At 47.8% G+C, this 23342-nt stretch overlaps 1 protein-coding gene across 1 annotated transcript; it reads left to right on the forward strand.

The window, feature by feature from the left end:
• The first annotated feature begins 2435 nt into the window (after nt 1-2435).
• GABRQ (gamma-aminobutyric acid type A receptor subunit theta) lies at nt 2436-22142 on the forward strand. The gene is made up of 9 exons (XM_033201681.1): nt 2436-2886; nt 4887-4975; nt 10123-10190; nt 11549-11769; nt 13832-13914; nt 14313-14450; nt 15027-15179; nt 16129-16385; nt 17155-22142. The coding sequence occupies exons 1-9, from the start codon at nt 2741-2743 to the stop codon at nt 17893-17895; spliced, it is 1896 nt and encodes a 631-aa protein (XP_033057572.1). The 5' UTR covers nt 2436-2740; the 3' UTR covers nt 17896-22142.
• Nucleotides 22143-23342: the final 1200 nt, after the last annotated feature.

Genomic DNA, 23342 nt, shown 5'->3' on the forward strand with positions numbered 1-23342 from the left:
TGACTCTAAAATAAAATACAATTTTTTGTTTTGGAAAATTAGGACCCAGATACTTTCTCTTGCCTCATTCATTACACAATAATTTATTGTGCACTGAGTGTGTGTTGCTTACAAAGTCAAGTTCTACCTAATCTCTCACCTCTTACCTATTTCACCTGTTTTCTTACCTCCAAACTTACTCTACCCTCCAGCCAAACTGGAATATTCAGTGTCGTGGGCAGAGCTGGGTCAGAACACAGATGGGCTAACTTCCAGATGAGTGTTCTTTGCCCTACACCATTATCCCATATTCAGGCTTAAGCTTATTCAATCTAGATCTTTATGGATATTATAATAAATTAACTAGACCAACGTTCAATAAGTACAAATTATAATGGCATTTTTGTATTTCTTGTTGCATTCTGCCTATCCTTTTCTTGTGAGTCAGAAATTTCAATGACGCATTACCTCTACGTAGACCCGAAGTAGGGGAGGGCCTTCTGGGATGTAAGTTCTGGAAGACAATTCATCATTGCCATCAACTTTTTGTCGATCTTCATAGTCACAAGGGTATCTAAGAAGAAAATTTCAGGCTTCAGGCTTGTTTCCCCTGACAGATGAGGGACCAGACCAATTGCCTGTGGAATTTGATTCCTCAGTGCTGGGAACATCCCACATTCAAACAAATCTACTCCCACCTGCTGGTGGTTGCTTGAACTTCCAGTCAAAGCTGACTTAGACTGAAAATGCACTCTTCTCGAAGTAAGCAAACCTGGAAATACGGATTTTAGTTTTGGCCTCCGCTACTGTGTGACATTGGGCCAATCCCTTTTTCTTCTCTGGGCTTCAGTTTCTCTACATTACAACAGAGGTGGTTGGACAAAATGCCCCGGAATGGCCCTAACATTTTTGGCAAACAAGGATTTTCTCTACAACAACGTCTGTGTGACCAGAGGTGATGGGGCAGGACTGATAGCAGTAGGGGTGGCTTTAATCTGCTCTTATATGTGATCCTGACAAATGGGTCCCACCATCCTTTTTCTTACTGCAATGGACAGGGAAAGAGGGGAGATGGGAAAGAAAGGTGAAGGCAGGAAACTATGAGCAACGTTTTTAATAAAAGTACAGTTCTAAAATGATTTTAAATGGGGAGTGGTAAACGAGTTAAACCCTCAGCTGTGCAAAATCCCTTGGCCTACCAGGTTAAGTCATGCTTTGCTGGGCACAAGCAATCTCAACTCATTTCATCAAATACTGAGGGGGAAAAAACGGGGAGATGTTTTGTTTCTCAGTGAATGTTCTAGTTAACCAAAAGTAAACCTGACATCCATTTTGATTGCAACTCTTCTCAATGGTATGATGTGGGAGGTGGCATGCTGGTGAACATGGCAGCTCTATTCGTTGATTACCCATTTGACCTACGGGCTCTGGTGAGGCCACTTTCTAAGCTTTCTGAACTTGCTTTGTCATGGGATAGGAAGGACATAGGAAATTGGGTGGAGGCATTTCTTAACCTCCACGATTTTTCTGTCCCAGAGGGGCAGTGTCTGAGGTAGTGGAAAGAATAAGAGCCCTCTAGTCAAGATGTCAGGCTTTTCCATATGATGGAGTCAGAACGCAGGAACATGAGCATACCCTGGTCTCCAGTGCCTAACTCCCTTGAACACCCCCAAACACTGACCTTGACCTTCTTTTCCCCTTCTGGTGTCAGCCCTGAACCATCATTCTGCATCCCCTAGCTGATGAGACACGACCACATCTCAGAGAGACCCCAGTTGGTGAGCCCTTCCAGTTCCCTGAGTCGTTTTCCTGAGTACCCAAAGTTGGGGTGAAGAGCACTCTAGGAAATTTAAGTCTTAAGCAACTCTTGGGCTCCTGTAGCCCAATGTCCATTCTGATGGAGGAGCATTCCTACTGTGGCCGGAGCCCTGTAACAAAACCCATTAGGATCCCCCTTGACCTCACCCAGAGGCAAGGCACGCGGGGTTACTGGAGGCTCAAGGGTACGGAGTGACCAGTCGTTGGGTACTTCCTGATCCCCCAAATTGTCCAAATCTTTCAGAATGCAGGTTCAGCCATGGCAGTCAAATTACCATGCTCCCTTCACCATAAAATACAACTCTTGCGCACAGGCTCTTTCTTCCAAGAAAAACACACATTTCACATTTTGCAGAGAAGAGAGAGGACCCAGTGCCCCTTGAGGCGAATTCCCCGCCCAGCCCCCGAGGAGCCAGCCCTCCTCCCCCTCCCCCAGCCCGGCCCCGCCCTGTCTGTGTCTGGAGATGGCCGGGGTAAGACTGCAGAAGCCTGAAGGGGCGGGGGCCGGGAGGCGCGCAGGCTGCGGGCGGAGGCAGGAGCGCGCGCCTTTTTGTGCGGCTCCTAGCACCTGTCCGATTGGCTGGGCCTGCGCCGCCGTCGGAGTGGGCGGAGCCAGCAGCGAGCTGGGATCTGTGCCCAGTCGCAGCCAGGAGTGGCAGCAGACGGAGCGCACCTCGCAGCTGCCGGGCGCGCCCTGGGGGGAGCTGCGTCCGGCAGAGCTGCTGGGTGGTTGCTTTTCCCGGGCTCTCACCTCCGGTATCCAGGCCTACCCCCGCAACCCCTACTTCTCTTGCCCTCGCTGCTGTCGCCTTAGAGGCGACTCTGGGGAAGGGCCAGCAATCCCACCTTCCCCGGCGCCAGTAGTGACCCACTCCCCACCCCACCTCTGTCCCTTTTCGAGGCCCCATCTCCCGCGCCTTTAGGCGCCCAGAACGCCCCAGCCATGGGCATCCGAGGCATGCTGCGAGCCGCAGTGATCCTGCTGCTCATCAGGACCTGGCTTGCGGAGGGCAACTACCCCAGTCCCATTCCGAAATTCCACTTCGAGTTCTCCGCTGTGCCCGAAGTCGTCCTGAACCTCTTCAACTGGTAAGCGGGCTCCGCCAGGCTAGGCACGGCGCGGACGGGAATGGAGACGGGCAGATGACCTCTGGCCTCTTGGACGGAGCGGACTAGGGGGGACTTGGACCCGGGCTCGCTGAGCCCTGGCGTCCGGGCCCTGCCTATTGGCCCCTAGAAGGGGTGAGGTGGGAGTGGGGTGTTGAAATGGAGCCCTGTGCTTCCGCCCACCTGTTACTGCGGAGCTTGACTGAGCCCTGCGTGTGCCCAAACCGCAGCCCGAAGGGTGGGGGCGGGGGTTGCCCTCGTCCCAGGATCTGCCCATCCATCCCCAAGGATTTAAGGTTCCCGGCAGCTTTCCCCAGCTTTGGCACCTGTGGGATTGGGGAGGAGGGTACAGGATGATGGGCAATTCACAAAACATAGACAGGAGAGACACCTGTTTGAGTCTACATTTTAGTCCATTCCCTGAGGCGCGCGCGCGTGCATGCATGTGTTGAGGGGGTGAGGGACTCTTTCCAATGCGGCAGATAGAAATGATTAACTCAAACCCATCGGAGCCCAGACAGTGCGATCGTGTCTGAACAACCAGGAACCGTGTGGTCTGGGATGGGTATGCTTTTGTACTTAGTCGTGTGAAAATATTTGAAGATTCCGGTTTTTTTCCCTTTTTGATTTCAAGTTTGTTTGGGTGTGCGAATATCTGAAGCCTTTACATGTAAATCACACAGAAATGTGTATTTGGGGTGGCCACAGATCCTGAGCTTTGGCACATGGGTAATGTGTGCTTGGAAGCAGGTGGCAGTGCATTGCTTTAATTTGGAATAATTCATGTACACATTTTGGAATGTTGCAAAATGAAATTTTTGATTAAAGATGATTAGGAGTAATTTGTAAGAATGTTTAAATGGCAAGCCAGAAATTAACATGTACTCATAAAAGGCGAGGCGGGGGGTGTTAGTTTGGCAAGGTTCCAGCAAACAGCCCTGCAGTGCCCTCAACCCAACATACCATACTGCGCCAGTGAACATGCACACATGCGCGCGCGCACGCACACACATACACACACACACACACATTTGCAGGGGCTGACGTCAAAATTGCTGGGCAATTCGTCAAAGATTCGAAGAGTCACAGTGATGCCGGGGCCTGTTCTGATTCACAAGCCCTGTTGGGGAAGGAGCCCTGTTGAAGGTCTAGGTGAATTGGGTGAGCGTGTCAGAGATCTCTAGAAAGGTCAGCTCTCCGCAGAGCTGGGGTGGGTCCACTTACCTATGCTCACCCAAGACACCTCCAGGGTGGAAGCACATGCTTAGCAAGAGAGATACCTGCTCCCAGAACAGATGTCTTTCCGAGGAGAGCTCTGAGCCCCAAGAATCTGAAATGGTTTGGTTGGATGAGGGTCGTAAATCTCAGCTACACCATCAAGGCTCTCTCTGTGTGTCTTATGCCATATGCCAAGTCTGGAAAACAGCGGTGTACAGAAACAAGGTTGACATAAAAGTGACCAAAAAATGCCCAGCCCTAGCCCAGGTAAGGGAAAATGTGACTTTGAGCTCATCTTACGAGGGCACTGGATGACTTTTCCTGGGGCAAGCAGGTGCCCCTGGAGGGAGGACCCCCACCAACCTAGAAAACAGCACCCAGGCTGACTGCAAGATGGGGCTCTTGAGGGGGCTGAAGTAATGCATTTTTCTGAGGGCTTTCATCTGCCCAGTCTTCTTCATCTCCCCTTCTCCTACCGCCTCCTCTCTTCAACCCCTACAAGTCCTGCCTGGTGACAGGGATCCAGTCTCTGAGCCCCACCCTCTGGATTAAAGCTGGGAAGGTAGGGGGAAGAGGAGTCTGCGTCACCACTGCGCTTCTGGCTGACTCACCATGGGGAGGGAGGGGAGCAGGGAGAGACAGTGTGTACCCGTATGACTGGACATGTCTGCGTATGTGCTGGAGAAGAGAAGGCCCTAGCAAGGCAACCACTGGCAAGTCGGCCCCAAGTCGACCAGCATTTACTTATGACTTCTCTGTTTCAGCAAAAATTGTGCAAATGAAGCTGTGGTTCAAAAGATCTTGGACAGGGTGCTGTCGAGATACGATGTCCGCCTGAGACCGAATTTTGGAGGTAAGCCATATCCAGACACAAGAGAACTTGGGGTAGGTGTCCTAAAGCTGAGACACAGCAAGCCAGCCCTGCCCTGTAAGCTGACCAGTGGTACCCTGTGGGCTCTACACCTGTGCCTCTCCAGATCCCACCTTCCTGACTCTGCAGAGACCAGCAAGGAAGCACCCCCAGGCCTTCTGCACCCTGTAATATCTCTCACTTCTCTGCCTTCAGATACATGAGGGCCTTCTACCTCCTCCACACTCCCCTGACAATGGTGTGGCTGGCAAAGAGCTAAGCACAGAAATGGGTGTACAGATGCAGCGTGCTGTGTTTCTCAGGCTAGAGTTTTCTGCTCCAGCTCCTGGGAGGACACATATTCTTCTAGTTGAGCACATTCTTCACACCCTGGGCGCTTGTCCCATTCAGCCAGTTCAAAACTGAGAGCATGGTCTTTTCTGTCTAGTGTACTTAACTCACCCAGGCACTGGACACTTCCACCTCAGCTCCCTCATTCCCAGTCTATTCAAGACAGCACAGTCAGTGTGGTCTTTATAAACCCAGATGGATCACCTCAGGAACTTTTAATGGTTTTATCTAACTACCAAATAAAATCCAAACTCCTCAGCCTACTACTCAGATCTCTGGTGCTGAGATTAAAAGTGACAAAGAAACTGACACACAACCCCCCAGGAAAATCATACATCAGTTCCTCCCCCATTTTCGTAATTAGCCTCCCATTTAAAAAGGGCGACTAGCCTGGACCACACAACTTTAAGTGACAGGCAACCTACCCTGACCCCGCATAGCAAAGGCAGCATTCCATAGCCCAGGGGACACCTAGAAAACAAACAAAAGAACAAGGACAAACAAAAGAACAACAAGGACAAACAAAAGAAAGGGTCCATTAAAAAGAGGTTAGTTACATTCCAGCTCAAAGGAAGCTCCCACTCTAAAGGGTTAATGAAAGCTAATGATCTGCATTTATGCATATGAATAGAGGTCTTCCAAATATATTCTGTCTCCACCCTAAGAAAACACAGCTGAGAGGATTCGGCCCTTGGGTAGACCAGTTTGGCCTGGGGAGCGCCACCTTGAAAACCAAGGTGGTAGCCTGGGCCCTAAGCTTTGGAGGTGGGACCCTGAACTGGTGCTTCCCCTTTTGCTCCCTTGCTCCCTCCAGAGTGTGAGAGCAGAAGGCACAGCCCAAGGGATTAAAGCTGAGAGCATACTGGGAAACTAGGATAGAAAGGCCAGAAGGCAGGCTCTTTCACTGCAAAAACAGCAGCGTGTCTTCTGGGTGGGTCCCCAAGGGATAAAGGTCTGGCCATATGGGAATCCAGGTGTTAGAGTACAGGCAGCACGTCCTTGTTTGGCAACGACTTTGGGATCTTTTGGATTGGTTGCACCAAGAACCAATGGGTGACATGGGAATAGCTACTTCGTTTTTTTGTCTTGCCTTTCTCAAGTTTCTCAGCAGAGGCTGACCAACAACCATTTGAGTACACCAACCACATTCTCCCCACTGTTTCAGGGCCAGGTTGCCATCTCTGCAGGCATCCAGGGCCAGGGGGAGGGAGCCGGGGCAAGAATCAATCTCTGGGGAGGGTTACCCTAAGCTTTGTGGACGTGCACACCTGCAGCATGTGAGAAAAACTGGATCCCTGGCTTGATTTAGCCCAACAGATGAAGGTAGGAGGGCAAGGACAACTCAGGACCTTCCAGCATTTAAACAGAAGGGGGCACCACAGGCTCTAGGTCTGAGGCTGTTGCATGGTGGGTGTGGGAGGAGAGACCAGTTGATGGGATAGCTGGGCCAAGGCAGTCAGCGTCTGGGGACTCCAGAACTCCCCCACTAGACACAGAGTCAAGTTCCCCTGTGTCAGAGGTGGAGTAGAGTTTCAGGGCATACCTCCCTTCACTTCCGCACATATACCCCACATGCAGAGGCCTCACTTAACTGTGGTCCAGTTCAAACAGGAGCCTTATTCCTTCCTTGCATATGGAGGACAATGAGAAGAGGAGGAGGATGAAAAGGAGCAGGAGGATCCAGAGAAGATTAACAAAGCCAATTCCTTCTGGGCAAGAGAACTGGGACTCTGCATTGTGGCAAAAGGCCGCCCTTGAGGGCTTCACCTAGCTTAGCACCCGGCATGATTTAGGCACCCGATGGTGTGAAGGAATGAAGGAGATATTTTCATCATTCCTTCATTCATCTGCTAGGTAGGAAGAGGAGTTGAGGCAGCAAAGGTTCCAGGAGAAAGGGAGGTGATTACTCCCACCACTTTTCCTGCCTTCCTGAGGGAGCAGGGTGGGACAGTGATGTACTGGGGCCACCATCCTAGACATGGTATCTGGGCTCCTTATCAGGACGTTTCTCATCCCCCCACCCCCACCCCCACCTCTTTATCCGTTTAGGGATATGACATTTCTCATGCAATCCACCCCCATTATCCATTTAAGGATATGGGATTCCTCATCTAAATTCTCATCCTGACCACTACTAGCACAAAAGGTTCCCCTTTAAGGGGATAACTTAGAAGAATGTCCCCTTCCTCTGAGCTGCATCCCTGTGCTAGGACTCATGGCTTGGTGAGGGGAATGTGAACTGCATTTCAGCTCCCGCTTTCCTTTCAACTAGGAGTCCTAGTTGAACTAGGTTTCTGGCCTAGCCCTTCAGGGTCGCCAGCATTCCACCATAAGGAAAGGAGTTGCCTGAATCCTGCGGAATGGTCTAGAGAAGTCTAACACTGAGGTGTAGCTGGCTGCCTGGCCCCTCTGGAGCTTGTTGCCTGCTTAACACAGCTTCCTTTCTCTAAAGGCATGTGGGGAGCCCAAAAGGCAGTCATCAAGAACTGTGTTTCTCGGAACTCCTGTCACCACATAACACTTTTCCGGGGCTTGTTCACAACAGGCCTGGATGCTGGAGTCTGGGCTGTACCCTAACACAGAGGCTCATTAATTTCACGGCTGCCATTCAGATGCTTATTCCCAATAGAGCTTTCCTTTGTGAAGCTTTGGGTTTGGAATAACACATTTCTCTCTTTGCAGCTCAGCTTCTGGGCAATCAGCCTGCAGTAAAACCAGCAGGCTGAATTGCAAGCATCATGCATGTTTCCCTAGCAGCAGTGTGATGTAATACATGGAGACTTAAGGGCTTTGCTGTGGGACTGGCTGTAGAAAGCTTTGAGCTGAGGAGCGAACACTAAAAATGCATTTGCCCACAGTGCCTTACAGTTTACTACATATTTTCACATCCATGAATGCATGTGAGTCCTGCAAGTGGACAGTGCTAACACCTGGGTGTGAAAAAAGCTAGGAGGCAGAAGTACACTAACACAAACATTCACACACTGTCACACTCACACATTAACACACACAATTACCCTCTCCTGTGCACTCACCCATTCACATGAACACGCTCACAAATTCATTCTCACACAGACACACCCACTGAGCATGATCACACGTTCACTTTTACTCACATATTAGCATGCTCACATACACCAAACACACTCACAAGCCCACATACACACATGATCATATGCACGCATTCACTCAAACTCAGACATGCTCACAAACACATGCAAATGTATTCACATAAACACACTTACATGCACATACATTCACTCACACAAACATGCTCACACATCCAAACACCTTCACGAATTTATTCACACACTTTAACATGCTCACACACACACTCACACATTTACTACACACATGTTATATACAATACCACACTCAAATTCACTCACACATTAACACATACACACAAACACGCTCCCACATCTACATACACATATGAATATACTCACATTCACCCACACACAAATATGCCCACACACAAACACACTCACAAATTCACTCAAAAACACGACACATATAAACATCCTCACACGCAAACACATGCTCACACATACACACATAAACATAATCACACCTTCACTCATGGAAGAGCATGCTCACATACATGAAAGCACTTGCATATTCACTCACACACGAATGTGTTCACAATACACTCACAGATTCACTCACCTGAAAATATGCACATCTGTATTGATAGGTGCATGGACATTAACATGCTTACACACACACACTCTTGCATTCACCCATACATGAGCATTCTCACATACACGAACATGCTAATATAGTCTTCCATATACGTGACTATGCCAGTACAGGTGGACACATCACTCAATACACAAACATTCTCATGTACACTTATGTCAACACAACTAGTTCACAAACGTGAACATGTGCAGGCGTTCACTCACACATGGACATACTCACAAATACACAAACACATGAACAGGCTCACATATCCTAATACATGCACACACTCACACATTCACTCACACTTCCACACAAACACATACTTATGGACATGCTCATAGGTTCAGTCCCACAAAACCACCCTCACATATTCACACACAGACATCCTCACATAAACTCATATGTATATGTTCACACATTCACTCTCACACACAGACAAGCTCACAGACATGCATGGTCATACCCTCACTTGCACATGAACACAAGCATACACTCCCACACGACAACACACCTACACATATTCACATGCTCACAGATTTACTTCCATACAACACACTCAAGAGCGCAAACATGCTCACACATTCACTTACACACAAACATGCTTACACGCACTGGCACATTCACCTGCACATGAACACACAAATTCACTCACATGCACGAACATGCTCACATACACTCATATACACAGCTCACACAATCACTTACAGACACACATGTACTCCCACAAACACACTCGCACATTCACTCACACACACAAACATGTGCACACACAACCGTGAATCTTGGCTCCTGCTTTGGGGCTCATTGCTTTTCAGTTTTTATCAGGAAAACATTTCGAAGGAGTGCTTCATCCCCTTACGTTCTCTTTCTTTTGCCCTGACCCCTTCCTTTGCACATATCGTGGGCCAGGCCTCGCTCTAGCCATGAGATCAGTGCTATCACTATCCCCATGTTACCCATGAGACTAAGACTCAGCGGGGTTAGGCGACTTACTCAGGATCACACAACTAACAAGTGTCAAAGAGGGTTCAAACCCAGGCAGTCTGGCTCCCAAGTTTATGCTCTTAACCTTTATTCTACCTTTCATGTAATTGCGTCTTTCTGTCTTCTAGGTGCCCCCGTGCCTGTGAGAATATCTATTTATGTCACCAGCATTGAACAGATCTCAGAAATGAATATGGTAAGTGTGTTAGTTCCAGCCATGGGGTTGGGAACAGAGGACATGGAACAAGGAGCAGGCTCATAATCCGAGTCCAGTTGTTCTGACCTGTGACAGAACTCACATAAAGGAACAAGGTTGGTTTGGGACACTGCAGCCACTCAGAATAAAAACTACATTAATTCAACCCCTCCACAACACCACATCCAGAAACTCGGTTCCAGATGGATTATAGACTTAAAAGTGAAAGGCTTATGAAGCTTTTAAGATAGTGTAGAACACTGGCTTTGTGTCTTGTAGTAGGATTTCTTTGAAAAGACACAGAAAACACAGACCACACAAAATAAATCTAGTAACTTCAACTATATTGAAATTCTGTGTAACCAAATTTATGGAACTCCTGTTTTACAAAACAAACAAAACCATTATGACAAGTGTGAAAGGATCAATCACAGTGGACTAAGCTACATGCAGCATGAAGAACTGATATTCAAAATATGCATCATTTTGTGAATTAATGAGAATATTTTTAAACCAATAGAAAAATTATCAGAAAATGTGAACAAGAATATCACTTTTGTGAAGAAAATTAAACAGCAGGTAAATATATGAAACATATGAAAAGATGCTTAGCCTTGTTAGTCATGCAAAATAAAACCACAGTGAGAACCCACTACATACCAGATCAGCAATAGTCAAAAGTTAGACAATACCAATGTTGGTGAAGCAGAAGCATTGGGAACCCTCTGCAGCTTTTTGGCTCTTGGCTCTCCGCAGGGATATAAAGTGGAACTTCTACTTCATCATTTTTATTTCATCACGCTTTTGGTATGCATGTTCACATGATAATCTGCGTGGTACCTTCATATATTATCCAGAAAAGCAAGTGAACAAATTATAATTACACATGTCCACCTGAGTGAATCTCACAAAGATAATGTTGAGTGAAAGAAGCAAATTTTGAATACATACAGTATTATTTCATTCAGATAAAATTTTAAAAACAGGTCCAACTAAGCAGTATGTTTTCCAGCAATACATAGACAATAAAACTCTAACACAAAGCAAGGGAAGTATCATAAAATCTAGGATAACGGTTGCTGCTGGGGATGTGAGGGAAATACATTCTGGAAGAGATACATTGGGGTTTGAAAGTTATTGGTAATATTCTGTTTCTTAACCTGGATTTTAATTACACAAGATACATTTTATTCTTTCTTTAAACATCTGTATGTTTCATGCACTTGTATATAGTTATGATATACTTCATACACTTGCATACACACGTGCATGCACACATACACACATACCCTACACACACCAAGGACGGAGTGCTGGACAACCAAACTTACAACTGGGGTTTACATTTATCTTCCCAGGACTACACGATCACGATGTTTTTTCATCAGACTTGGAAAGATTCACGCTTAGCATACTATGAGACCACCATGAACTTGACCCTGGACTATCGGATGCACGAGAAGTTGTGGGTCCCTGACTGCTACTTTCTGAATAGCAAGGATGCTTTCGTGCATGATGTGACTGTGGAAAATCGCGTATTTCAGCTTCACCCAGATGGAACGGTGCGGTATGGCATCCGGTGAGTCCCCTAGGTGTCTGGGGATGTCCCAGCAGACTTCCTTCTTCCTACTGTATATTCTACAGACACACTCTAAGGGACACACAAAGGCACCCACTGCTTTCTAAACCTGTCTTGAACTTCACCCTTCACTTGTTCTACCTAGTAGCCAAAGTGGAAATTTCACAGTTTCCCACAGACACCCTTAGCTGTTCTGTCCCCACACCTTGGTTTCTGCTGTTCCTTCTGTCTGGATTGGTCAGTCCTTCCCCCCTTTTCATGAATTGAAACCTTGCCCACCCTGAAATCCCTAACTCAAATGCCCCTTTGGTCAAGAGGTCCTCCTTGATTGCCTCGATTGAAAGACCTCTCCCGTCACCTTAGTGTTGCATGCATTCTGTTCTTTATCTTTGTCTTTTCTCTCCCACGCAGTGAGGGAGGGAGAAGATGAATGCTGAAGTCCATGCAGTGAATGAGGGGGCCTGCTTTCTGCCATCAGTCATATTTGCATCCTGCAGGGCCCCCAGGAGTGCGGAGGGGCAGGGTGTGTGTGGCATGGGTCTCTGGTCTATGGCTCTCCATACACACAGAACAATTGCAAGCTGAAACTCCTCACTAGTCTAGTTATAGCATAGGAGACAGTCACCAGGGTTCTCACAGTGGCATCTCTTACAAACTGTCTGCAAACACATATGCAAGAGATCAGTTTAGCTCAGAAAATGTGTCTGAGAAGTAGCTACCAGGGTTCGGCTCTTACGGTTTTTACAGATCTAATCTGGGTTTCTCTTTCTCTGTGGAGCTCTTGCTCCATTCTTTTCTTTTTCCATCCTCTTTCCCACAGACCCAGGCTCTGGAATCAGAAAATAACAAGACTCACAGGGAACAGGTCACTGGTCACACTTGTTCTACTTAAAGGGAGAATGAGCTGAATAATGCTACATGGAGGATTCATAGAAGGGAGAAAAACATACATGCACTCACACGTGCACGCATACACCATATCCAGTGTACAAAATGGAAATTATTTCAAGGAAGCAATTGAAAGGGACTCAGCTGGGGTTAGCAGATGAGAAGGGCAGAATAAGGGATGGGGCAGAACCTCCCAGCTGAGGCTGTAGTAGAGAGCTTGTGTTTTATCTTCTCTCCCACTGGACACTTCTCCCACTTTCTCAGAACCTCTGAGACCCCCTCAGGTTCTTCTTCTTCTTTTTTTGAGATGGAGTCTTGCTCTGTTGCCCAGGCTGGAGTGCAGTGGCACAATGTCGGCTCACTGCAACATCCACCTCCTGGGTTCAAGCAATTCTCTTGCTTCAGCCTCCCCAGTAGCTGAGAATACAGGTGACTGGCACCACACCCGGCAAATTTTTTGTATTTTTAGTGGAGACGGGGCTTCACTGTGTTAGCCAGGATGGTCTCCATCTCCTGACCTGATCTGCCTGCCTTGGCCTCCCAAAGTGCTGGGATTACAGGCGTGAGCCACTGCGCTTGGCCAGATTCTTCTTATGGATGCTCCCACCACGTTGCAACTTAAAGCTCCTGCCCACTTCATGTACTGTCAACAGTGCCATGGCCCACCACAGATATGTTTATCCCTTCTGTCCATTTCACACCCGCTGACATTTTGCTAGTCCCCAATACCCACATAGGCCTGCACCTCTGGCTTGTGTACAGATGTGGCCAGAGGCAGGCCTGGATTGAGGCTCCCAAATGTACATGCACACTTGAGACCAGCACTTCACATTGCATCTGGAGTCTCAGCTGATTTGGTGCAGCATAGTTTTCTCTTGCTAGCCTCACTCCTTCTGTAGGAAGCACCCCTTTCCGTCTCTGCATTCAGTTTCCTCCAGGGCCCTTCCCATCTGACACCCTGCAGTTTTCTGACGTGCCAGCCATACATGTGTTCTCTATTTATGTGCTGCCAGGTCTCTTGGTTACTTTGTCACATACAAATTTCCTCTCTCCTTTCTACACATGGGTCAGTCCTCGGGGTAACTCTTCCCTCCCCACCCCTGCAGTTTCCTCAGCAATGGTTGTTTGCCTAGGCTTGACTCACTTTCTCCTTCCTTTTTGTTTTCCTTTGCAGACTCACCACTACAGCAGCCTGTTCCCTGGATCTGCATAAATTCCCTATGGACAAGCAGGCCTGCAACCTGGTGGTGGAGAGCTGTACGTATGTCTCCTATGGCCCCCTCTTCCCTACTTGGGGCTGTGGTGATCAGGGAAGCAGAGGTTAAATTGACAGTAAAAGGAACAGTGTATCTCCTGTGCTCCCTCCCTCCCTCCATTCTCTCTCCCAAAATAAATAGATGATAGAGGATAGATAGATGATAGAAATAAGAGAGAAAGATGGTAGAGAGATAGATTGGTGATAGATGATTTATTGATGTGTAGATGTATAAATATGGCATCTGGTACTAGGTGGTCTTTAGAGCATAAACGGTCCTCTGGGAAAATGTCACCTTCCTATTGGGAAAGTGTGTGCAAGTTAGTGGGTAGGAGCTTGTAGTGTGTCTTTTTTCTTTCTTTCTAAGAATCTGAGACTACCTCTGTTCTCTCCTTCCCAGATGGTTACACAGTTGAAGACATCATATTATTCTGGGATGACAATGGGAACGCCATCCACATGACTGAGGAGCTGCATATCCCTCAGTTCACTTTCCTGGGGAGGACGATTACTAGCAAGGAGGTGTATTTCTACACAGGTGGGTCTGACCCATTCCTTCTCTCCTGTCTCAGGTCTCCCTTGCACCTCCATAAACTCCTAGTGGCCTCTGATTTTGGTTCCTATTCTCTGATGCCTCCTTTTCCATTTCCTACTGGTTCCAGGGCCCCTTAATAAAGCCCCAGTGGCTCATCCACTGCCAATGAGGAATGGCTGTGGCAGCACTTAGCCAGGCTCACAACACTCTGCAGGTGTAAAAGATTCATGCTCCTCTCAGGCTGGCCTTTCACCCTCCATCTGTTTGCACCTTGGGAACACCTCTTGCCTCACCCATTCCAAAACTTCACCTAACATGGAGCAAGTGAGAAAGGAAGGTGGAGAGAGCAGACTTGCTATGCTCATGCGCCTACTGAGATATGCCATTGTCACTGACCTGCTGGTGCAACAAACAGAACCAGATCTGCAGTCTGCCCAAGCTGGATGCCTCTGGATGGAGTATTACAAGCTGAACTGCCCATTGCTCTCCTCTCCTCCCCTCCTTCTCCATCCTGTACCTCTCCACCCTGCAAATGCCCCTCAGCCCTGCCACCCTAATTCCAGCGTGTCTCCTTGCCAGGTTCCTACATACGCCTGATACTGAAGTTCCAGGTTCAGAGGGAAGTTAACAGCTACCTTGTGCAAGTCTACTGGCCTACTGTCCTTACCACTATTACCTCTTGGATATCATTTTGGATGAACTATGATTCCTCTGCAGCCAGGGTGACAATTGGTAGGTTCTGTCTCTGTCCCTGGATGGAATTTGGGTCATTTGGCTCAGAAAAAAAGTTGAGAGTAAGGAAAAACTACCTGGAACAGTGTGTGACTACACAGGCAAGGAAATAAGGATTTTTCCAATAGACATTTGTACCTACGTACAGGTGCACAGCCAGTCCCCAATAGAGAGACCAACATTAGAGACAGATGTGAAAAAAAAAAAAATCAAGGTTGGAATCTTGGCCTGTTGAGCCCCGAGTACCAGAATTCATTATTTCTTGAATCCATAAGTAAATGGACAAGTCATAAGTTTAGATCATAGGGGCCATTAAAAGCGGGCTAAATCACAGGGTGTCTGAAAGAGGAGCTGAGGAGATGAGGAGAGCAGCAGAAAGACAGCCTGGTCAGGATTAGGAAGACCTTGTACTTTATGTCTAAGCATGGGGAGCCATGAAAAATTTTTGAGCAGTACCAAGAAGAGACCTAAGAGATCAACTCCCTGGTTTGTCTGGCCTCACCCAGCAGAATGTCAGTGTGTCCCAGATCCAGGTCTGGTTTCTCCTTCACCATCTGGGGGGCAGACTCCTCAGCCTCCCTCTTTAGGAGTACATTCTGGACTAAAGCTTTATATTTGTGTGATAGTTTAGGGCTCAGAAAACCTTCCCAATAACTAAAGAAAGGCAAAAGGGAAAGGAGCCATCATAGGACAAGGTGGGACTGAAGATGTCAATTGCTATGAACCCATGGCTGGAGGTTTGAGACTTGACCCGAAGAGCAATAGGAAGTCATTGAACCATTGAAGCATAGGCTGAGTTTAAAGATGGGGGAAAAGGAATAAAGAGAGAGCTGAAGGCCTTTGCTGTGGGCCCTCCTCATCCCAAATACGATGTTTGGCTGTGGGCCCAATAGGTTGCCAAGAATGTTAGCCATCAGAGGAGACTAAGCCTGTATTGTGTTGCTTACAGGCCTAACTTCAATGCTCATCCTGACTACCATCGACTCACATCTGCGGGATAAGCTCCCCAACATTTCCTGTATCAAGGCCATTGATATCTATATCCTCGTGTGCTTGTTCTTTGTGTTCCTGTCCTTGCTGGAGTATGTCTACATCAACTATCTTTTCTACAGTCGAGGACCTCGGCGCCAGCCTAGGCGACGCAGGAGACCCCGAAGAGTCATTGCCCGCTACCGCTACCAGCAAGTGGTGGTGGGAAACGTGCAGGTTTGACTTTTTGACTGACAATCAGCTTTCCCTGAGCACTTCTTGAGCCTAGGCTTAGCGCTTTTGACCCTTTTGCATTTCTTAGCTTTGTAAATACGCGCACACACACATGCGCGCACATGCAAAACACACACAGCACACACACAACATATAACAAAGAAGTAGTACTATTTCCCGTCACTCCTTTATAGATGATCATTGTCCAAGGTCACAAGGCAAGTAAGTGGCAGAGCTAAATTTCTCCAGACCTTTGGACTGAATTTGGTCCACTTTGCATGCTTCCAGAGCAGGCAATGAAGCTGGAAGGGAAGATGGGCACAGGGAGGCTGAAAGGAAGACAGTCACTGGAGAGGCTGGCCTACCTACCCCCACCTTCCTTGGCACTTCAGACTCCCAAGGCAATGCTGAGGCTTTTGCTGTGGGCAGTATGTTCATGCCCAGCTACCTCCCTCCTTCGCAGAAAGCCCGGTCCTGCCTACCTGAGCAGGCATCCACCCACCACACAGCACTCCTGAGGGAGCAGCTGCCCCCAGCAAGACACTGGCTTGGCAGCCTCCATAGCCTTCCCTTGCATGCTAACAGCCAATTGGTCCTGTTCCTCACCCCTTGAACACCAGAGACCCCAAGAGGAGCTGGCTCTATCTGTCAAAGAGATCAGCAGTAACATTGCAAGTGCTGATGAGGGAAGTCCTTTCCCTCCTCCCTCCCCCCAGTGCATATCCATCTAGGCGATATGAAACTGATGAGCCTATCCATTATCTCCTCAAAGGATGGCCTGATTAACGTGGAAGACGGAGTCAGCTCTCTCCCCATCACCCCAGCGCAGGCCCCCCTGGCAAGCCTGGAAAGCCTCGGTTCTTTGACGTCCACCTCCGAGCAGGCCCAGCTGGCCACCTCGGAAAGCCTCAGCCCACTCACTTCTCTCTCAGGCCAGGCCCCCCTGGCCACTGGAGAAAGCCTGAGCGATCTCCCCTCCACCTCAGAGCAGGCCCGGCACAGCTATGGTGTTCGCTTTAATGGTTTCCAGGCTGATGACAGTATTATTCCTACCGAAATCCACAACCGTGCCGAAGCCCATGGCCGTGGTGTTACCCATGACCATGAAGATTCCGATGAGAGCTTGAGCTCAGATGAGCACCATGGTCATGGCCCCAGTGGGAAGCCCATGCTTCACGATGGCAAGAAGGGTGTGCAAGAAGCAGGCTGGGACCTTGATGACAACAGTGTCAAGAGCGGCTGCCTTGCCGTTGAGGAGCAACTCAAGTGTGATACTAACAGTACCTGGGGCCTTAATGAGGATGAACTCATGGCCCATGGCCATGAGAAGGACAATAGCTCAGAGTCTGAGGATAGTTGCCCCCCAAGCCCTGGGTGCTCCTTCACTGAAGGGTTCTCCTTTGATCTCTTTAACCCTGACTACGTCCCTAAGGTTGACAAGTGGTCCCGGTTCCTCTTCCCTCTGGCCTTTGGGTTATTCAACATTGTTTACTGGGTATACCATATGTATTAGTCCCCCAGTGCTCCAGAAGGGCAGGAGCACTGTGCTGTGCTCATTTCACAGTTTCTTTTGGGTTTTTCCCTCTTTCCTTTGTTCCTTTTATTTTGTGGTTATTTGGGCAATCCAATGAGTTCATACTTCTCTTTATAAACATGAGGTGGGGAGTAATTGGAAAGAACATGTTCCAGCTGGAAGGGAAGGGATTGAGTAGGAGTTGGAGGTAAACAGCACATGGATTTCCTTTCCAGCTAGAAGACTCTCACCTTTTCAAAGACTTGTAACAAGGAATAAGCATAGAAAAGCCCCTGGAAATGTTTAGAGGACAGAGAAGAACCAGGTTGGGGATGGGGCAAGGATCTGGGCCTTGCCCACAAACGTTTCTGGGGGCTTTTCTGTCCCCACTGAGGTGTCATTTCTTTTTCATTACATTTTTTCTTCTTTTTTTGTTTCCTCCTAGGGATTATGGATCTTGCTTACCCTCTGCTTAGGGCTTTATAGAAGAAAGTCAAGCTGGGTTGGGCTGGGGTTCACAGCTAAAGGGCTAACCATGGCTTGGAAGTTCAGGGAACTGCCTGTAGGAAACTTAGGGAGCATTTGTAATACCCCACTGTATTTGCTGCATTTGAGTGTGGTGTTTAGATGCAAGGTGGGAGGGGAATGTGGGTGGGTGGGGCTGCAGAGTGAGACATCAGGATGAGAGAGCACATACCCAGCTTGTGGGGTTGGCAGAGGGTGGGGGATGATGTCAGGTTGAAATTACACGGTTGAACTGGCCTCTTCGGAGAGATTGGAACTTGTCTTGCCTATATTTCTGCTTCAGAATGCTTGACAATAGAGATTCAATACATCTGTCTAAGTGAGGAGTTAGCTTTCTGTCAGTTGCTGAGTTGATCACCAGTTACAGCACTTGGTGAATAAACACTAAGGTTAGGATAATTCACACTTGCTCTTTTACCATCTGATCTAGACTAGCAGATGAATATCTATTGTAAATCTATATACTAATCCTTTCTATTTGTCTAGTGCATAGTGAGTGTCAACAAGCTCCCTGACCCATTACATCACTGAAGCCTCATAGGAGCCCTGTAAGCCAGGGAAGGCAAAGCACATTGTCCCCAGTGTTTCAGGGAAAATGAATGGAGCTTAGGCCGCATGCTTAAGGATGTGCAGCCAGTGAGTGGTAGATCCACCCCACTTGCTCTTTCTTGTCTTTTTTCTCCTGACTCTCAACTGAGAAATTCCCTTTTCTTCCCTCCCCAAAGAGGGTGCTCCAGAGAGCCCCCATCACATCCTACAGCACCTGGGGCATCTCTGCAGGAATAGGCTGGTGACAAGACAAGGAGCGTGATGTGAGCAGGTGGAGAACACACTCTCTGCCCACTGAGCAGGGCCCCTAACGGAAGTAGGACTGGCCAGCATTCCAACTTGCCAAGCAGCTCCACCTCACTGATGGAGGTTGTGAGGGAGTGAACTTCGCTGAGCACTCAACATATGCTGCCTCTTCCTTCCTATGCAGTCTCTCCCTCAGTCCCTTACCCCTCTGCCCACTCACCCTTTTAACTGTGCTTCTGTGTTTGTGTTTCTGTATGTACCTGGGTGTATGCATATGCATCAGGGTGGGTGTGTGTACATATACAACCATTTGAGAAGCTGTACAGTGCTGTGTCTAGTGGTGTAAATCTACATTGGTGTGTATAGAATTGTATCTACAACATGTGGATGCATGCCTGTGTGTGCACATCCCTGTAAAAGTGTGGCTTATGTATGTGTGTGTGTGCTTGTGTACACTGGGTCTATGCTGAGTGCATGTATATAAGGGCATGTCTGCATATCTATGTTTATCTGATTTGGATGGGTGTGAAAGGAAATACCCCTGAAAGCATATGTATTCCCTGTTGGTGACCCTTCTAGAATAACTAGAATTCCCTTGGCCTGCTCCCATATGGTGGAGGGGCCCTATTTGGCCGGGCTGCTTAACTGACTGTTTCTTTCCAACTTCCTGTTCCAGGGAGCAGCATCTCCTGGTTCCCTTCCACTCTTTGCCCTGTCCCTCCATCCATCTGTGCTGTCTCCTAGATAGAAGACTGAGGAAGTGAATGTAGTCCTAAGAAGTGGTGAGCTAATGCCTTGAGGTAGGAAGTGGTCAATCCATGGAAGAAGCTGCAAGTACCGAGCATTTCACTTTGTCCTAGAAGAACATATTTAGGGGTAACAGGCTGGGGAGTGAGGCTGAAAGAGGCATTGAGAATAGACACTTGCACATTCACAGACACATACACACACACAAATCTTGTATGACAGTTGAAAACAAGAAAGTTACCACTGGAAGAGCTAAAATTGCCTCTTTATTTTTGGATACCCCATATAGAGATTCAGGTTGAGGGGAGAGCAGTGACCCCATGTCTGAAGCTCCCAACGTGGCTGTTGACAAGCTGGCTTCCTGGAGCCTAAGCCTTGGTTGGTTGACGTGGATTTGGGTCTCCAGGACCCTGGAGATGCTTTCATCCTGTGGCGGCAAGCAGTTCATTTGGGATAAAGTCATAAAGGGAGATTGGAGCAGTGGGAAGAAAAGGAGGGTTTTAAGATTGTCTGGAAGCAATGCACATGAAGGCTGCACAGCACAGAGGAAGGGCAGCGAGGCCAGTTGTAAATATCTCTATCTTAGATCCATAGAGCTAGATATAATATTATACCTTAAAAAGAATATCTTGCCCTAACGTGCTGCAATGAGAGCAGTTGAACTCTACTGCGACTCATACTCTGTAGGTTAAGTGTCAAAATGAGGTGGAGATTTGGCAGTGACACCCTTTCAGGAACATGAACCTTCTGAGTTTGCTATGGATTTGGTCATTTTAGCCTGCACATTGCCAGATCTCCCCTTGTTGAGTCTTGTATGTGGTCTGTCTGCATCATTTGAGCCCTCAGCTGTCCCCAACCCCTTCCCAGCCCCACCCCAGCCTGTAGTCACCCACCCCACCCTCCCATCCAGCTGGCTGCCTCCATCCCCTCCCTCTCGTCACCTCACACCAAGTAACTCTGGAAATGCAGAATGCTTGGTAGTTTGGAGCTTGGGCAGCATCTGGGATGCAGCAACCCCTATTTTACTCTTCTACCCACCTTCCATTTATTCTCATCGACTCCCCGCCCCGAGGATCCCTTCTTTGCCACTATCATGGGAAGAATACCCCTGTCTGTCTTTCTGAAGTATCATTTTGTTGTGGGGATGTGTGACACGTTTCCTACCAAGTTCTTGCCAGTTCCATCTGCCACTGTTGGGTGCCTCTGCACAGGTCATGGATGATCTGGTGGGTCTTAATAGAGCTTGTCAAATGTATTCTTAAAATTCATGTCATCTTGTTAATAGCAGGGCTGCAAAGCCTTTGCATATTTAGAGCTGAGCTTTGCTTAGACTATGGCCATTCCTAATGAGGTTTCCTCATTCCATATATATAATAGCTAACCCTTAAAGCTATTAACTAATGAATGCATTTATTAAACTATCCACTTGCATGGTACCCTGCTGTGGTCATGAGCAGTAACTTTCTAGCAATTCCATAGCCCAACATCAAAGGAAATCGTGACTCGTCCTACTAAAAGTGTAGTGTGTTTGTGTTTGTTGTGTAGTGTCCTGTGATCAATATAAAAATCTATATTATCAGTGTTGGGTTTTCAGGGGAGGGAGGGGAGTGTGTTAAAGTTTCTCTGTGATAAACTTAAATTATGAAATAGCCCAGTTGTTCAGGGTCACTTCTATTGACTCAATTTGTGTGAGACTTTGCATTCACTATCTTGCCGGACGGACTGCATGCCCAGGGTCAGTAATCAGCAGCAAAGCTAAAGGTTCCCGAATTTAGCACAACTGGCTGTGGTGCCTGACATAGGGCAGTACTGGGGGATTCTTCAGAGGTCAGCCAAGTCAGTAACATTCTGTGAAGCAGATTAAATAGAGTAAAATCAAACACATGCAGGTCTTCAGAAGTGATGCTGGGCCCAGGCAGTGAACACCAAGAAAAGAGGAGAAGGACCAAGACCTGGGTGTCCTGGATGACCTGACCCAAAAAGGGACACAAAGCAGCAGAGCTTCACGAGGTGACTAGGTGGCTTCTTTGTCCTCATTAATGTACATCTTTGCATGAAAAAGACCTTGACTGGTCCGGACTTTAACAAAGTAAAATATGAAGAAACATAAAATTATGCTTCTGAAAAATATACTGAAATAAAATTTTGTAAATAGCTAAAAGAGAAAAATAAATATAATAGCAAGTACTCTACCAGGTCATTGTGTTTCTTCTCTGTTGGATTAGAAGATATTGCATAGGACAGCTGTCTGGGCCCAGGAAACCTCTGGCTTCCATCATTCACTTCCCATGGCCTTCCCACAGCTTTGTACATCGACCTCCTCATACCCCGGGACAGTGGAAACCATAGTTTTCAAGCTGAGGGGAATTAGCAACAGCACAGTTTAAATTAGTTTTGATTTTTGCAGAAGCCATTCTTAATCTTTTAAAACAAAAAACAAAAACTTTTAAAACAGAAGAAGCCACTGTGGTGCCAAAATACAAAGTGGAAGTTTAGTTCAATTTTACAGGGGGAGAGCCCCGACTTGAGCCCACAAGTCAAGGCTGCATTGAGCCATAATCGTGCCACTGCACTCCAGCCTGGGAAATAGAGCAAGACTGTCTCAAAACAAAACAAAAGGGTTGGGGGAAAGAACCTAAAAGAAGTGATATCTTCCAAGGTAGTGTTCTCAAAGAGAAACAAAGGGGAGTAGAACTACGCCAGCTTCTTGGGAAGTCTCCCTCCAGTATCACTCTGGGTTGGGAAAGGAGGTTAAAAATCTATTGGAGATTATGGACCCAGCTCTCCACCCACCAACTCCTCCCCACCCGCTTCTCTCAGAAGCACTCTGTGTGCCCTTGGACAAGACTTTGTTCATTTGGGAGCCTCTTCTAGTCCTGTGTCTCCCTGGCCCCTGACCAGCTAGCCAGCCCATTCTGACCCCAGGCCAGGTGCTCAAAGCTGTACCCATTAAGGGAAGATTTTCCCTTGCCACTCTCTTCCCAGACCACTCCCAGGTGTGCCTGACATGCAGTGCCATCCATTTTCAGCTTGTACACACAGACTGAACCAGCTCATTTATAAACCAGCTAGGGCCCTCTCCCTCCTACAGCTGGTCATAAAGGGCTCCCCCATGTGGCCACAGGTACAAAGTGGGGAAGGAGCACTGGTACAACTGTGATAAGTGGCGTAGGGGTCAAAGCCATCTGCTCATGCAGTTACTTGTGCTTTCTGGTCCTGCACAGGCTGGGAATAGGCCAGCACTGTCATCCCTGCTCCTCTCAGCCACTGGATGGGAGCAGCCCCGGGGAAAGCATGGCCTGCACACAAGTACAGTTGTAGCTGATAAGTAACAACGCCTACAACAGCAGATTCTCTTACTGGAGAGGTGAAAGGCACAC

This window comes from Trachypithecus francoisi, unplaced genomic scaffold (genome assembly GCF_009764315.1).
Source record: "Trachypithecus francoisi isolate TF-2019V2 unplaced genomic scaffold, Tfra_2.0 Lachesis_group6, whole genome shotgun sequence".
NCBI classification, from domain to species: domain Eukaryota; kingdom Metazoa; phylum Chordata; class Mammalia; order Primates; family Cercopithecidae; genus Trachypithecus; species Trachypithecus francoisi.

What these genes read in the sequence shown, in the direction of transcription:
- GABRQ (XM_033201681.1), top strand. Translation starts at nt 2,741, where the DNA reads ATGGGCATCCGAGGCATGCTGCGAGCCGCAGTGATCCTGCTGCTCATC. An exon ending in CCTGAGACCGAATTTTGGAG is followed by an intron (nt 4,976 to 10,122) that starts GTAAGCCATATC and finishes TCTGTCTTCTAG; the next exon opens with GTGCCCCCGTGCCTGTGAGA. An exon ending in ACGGTGCGGTATGGCATCCG is followed by an intron (nt 11,770 to 13,831) that starts GTGAGTCCCCTA and finishes TTTCCTTTGCAG; the next exon opens with ACTCACCACTACAGCAGCCT.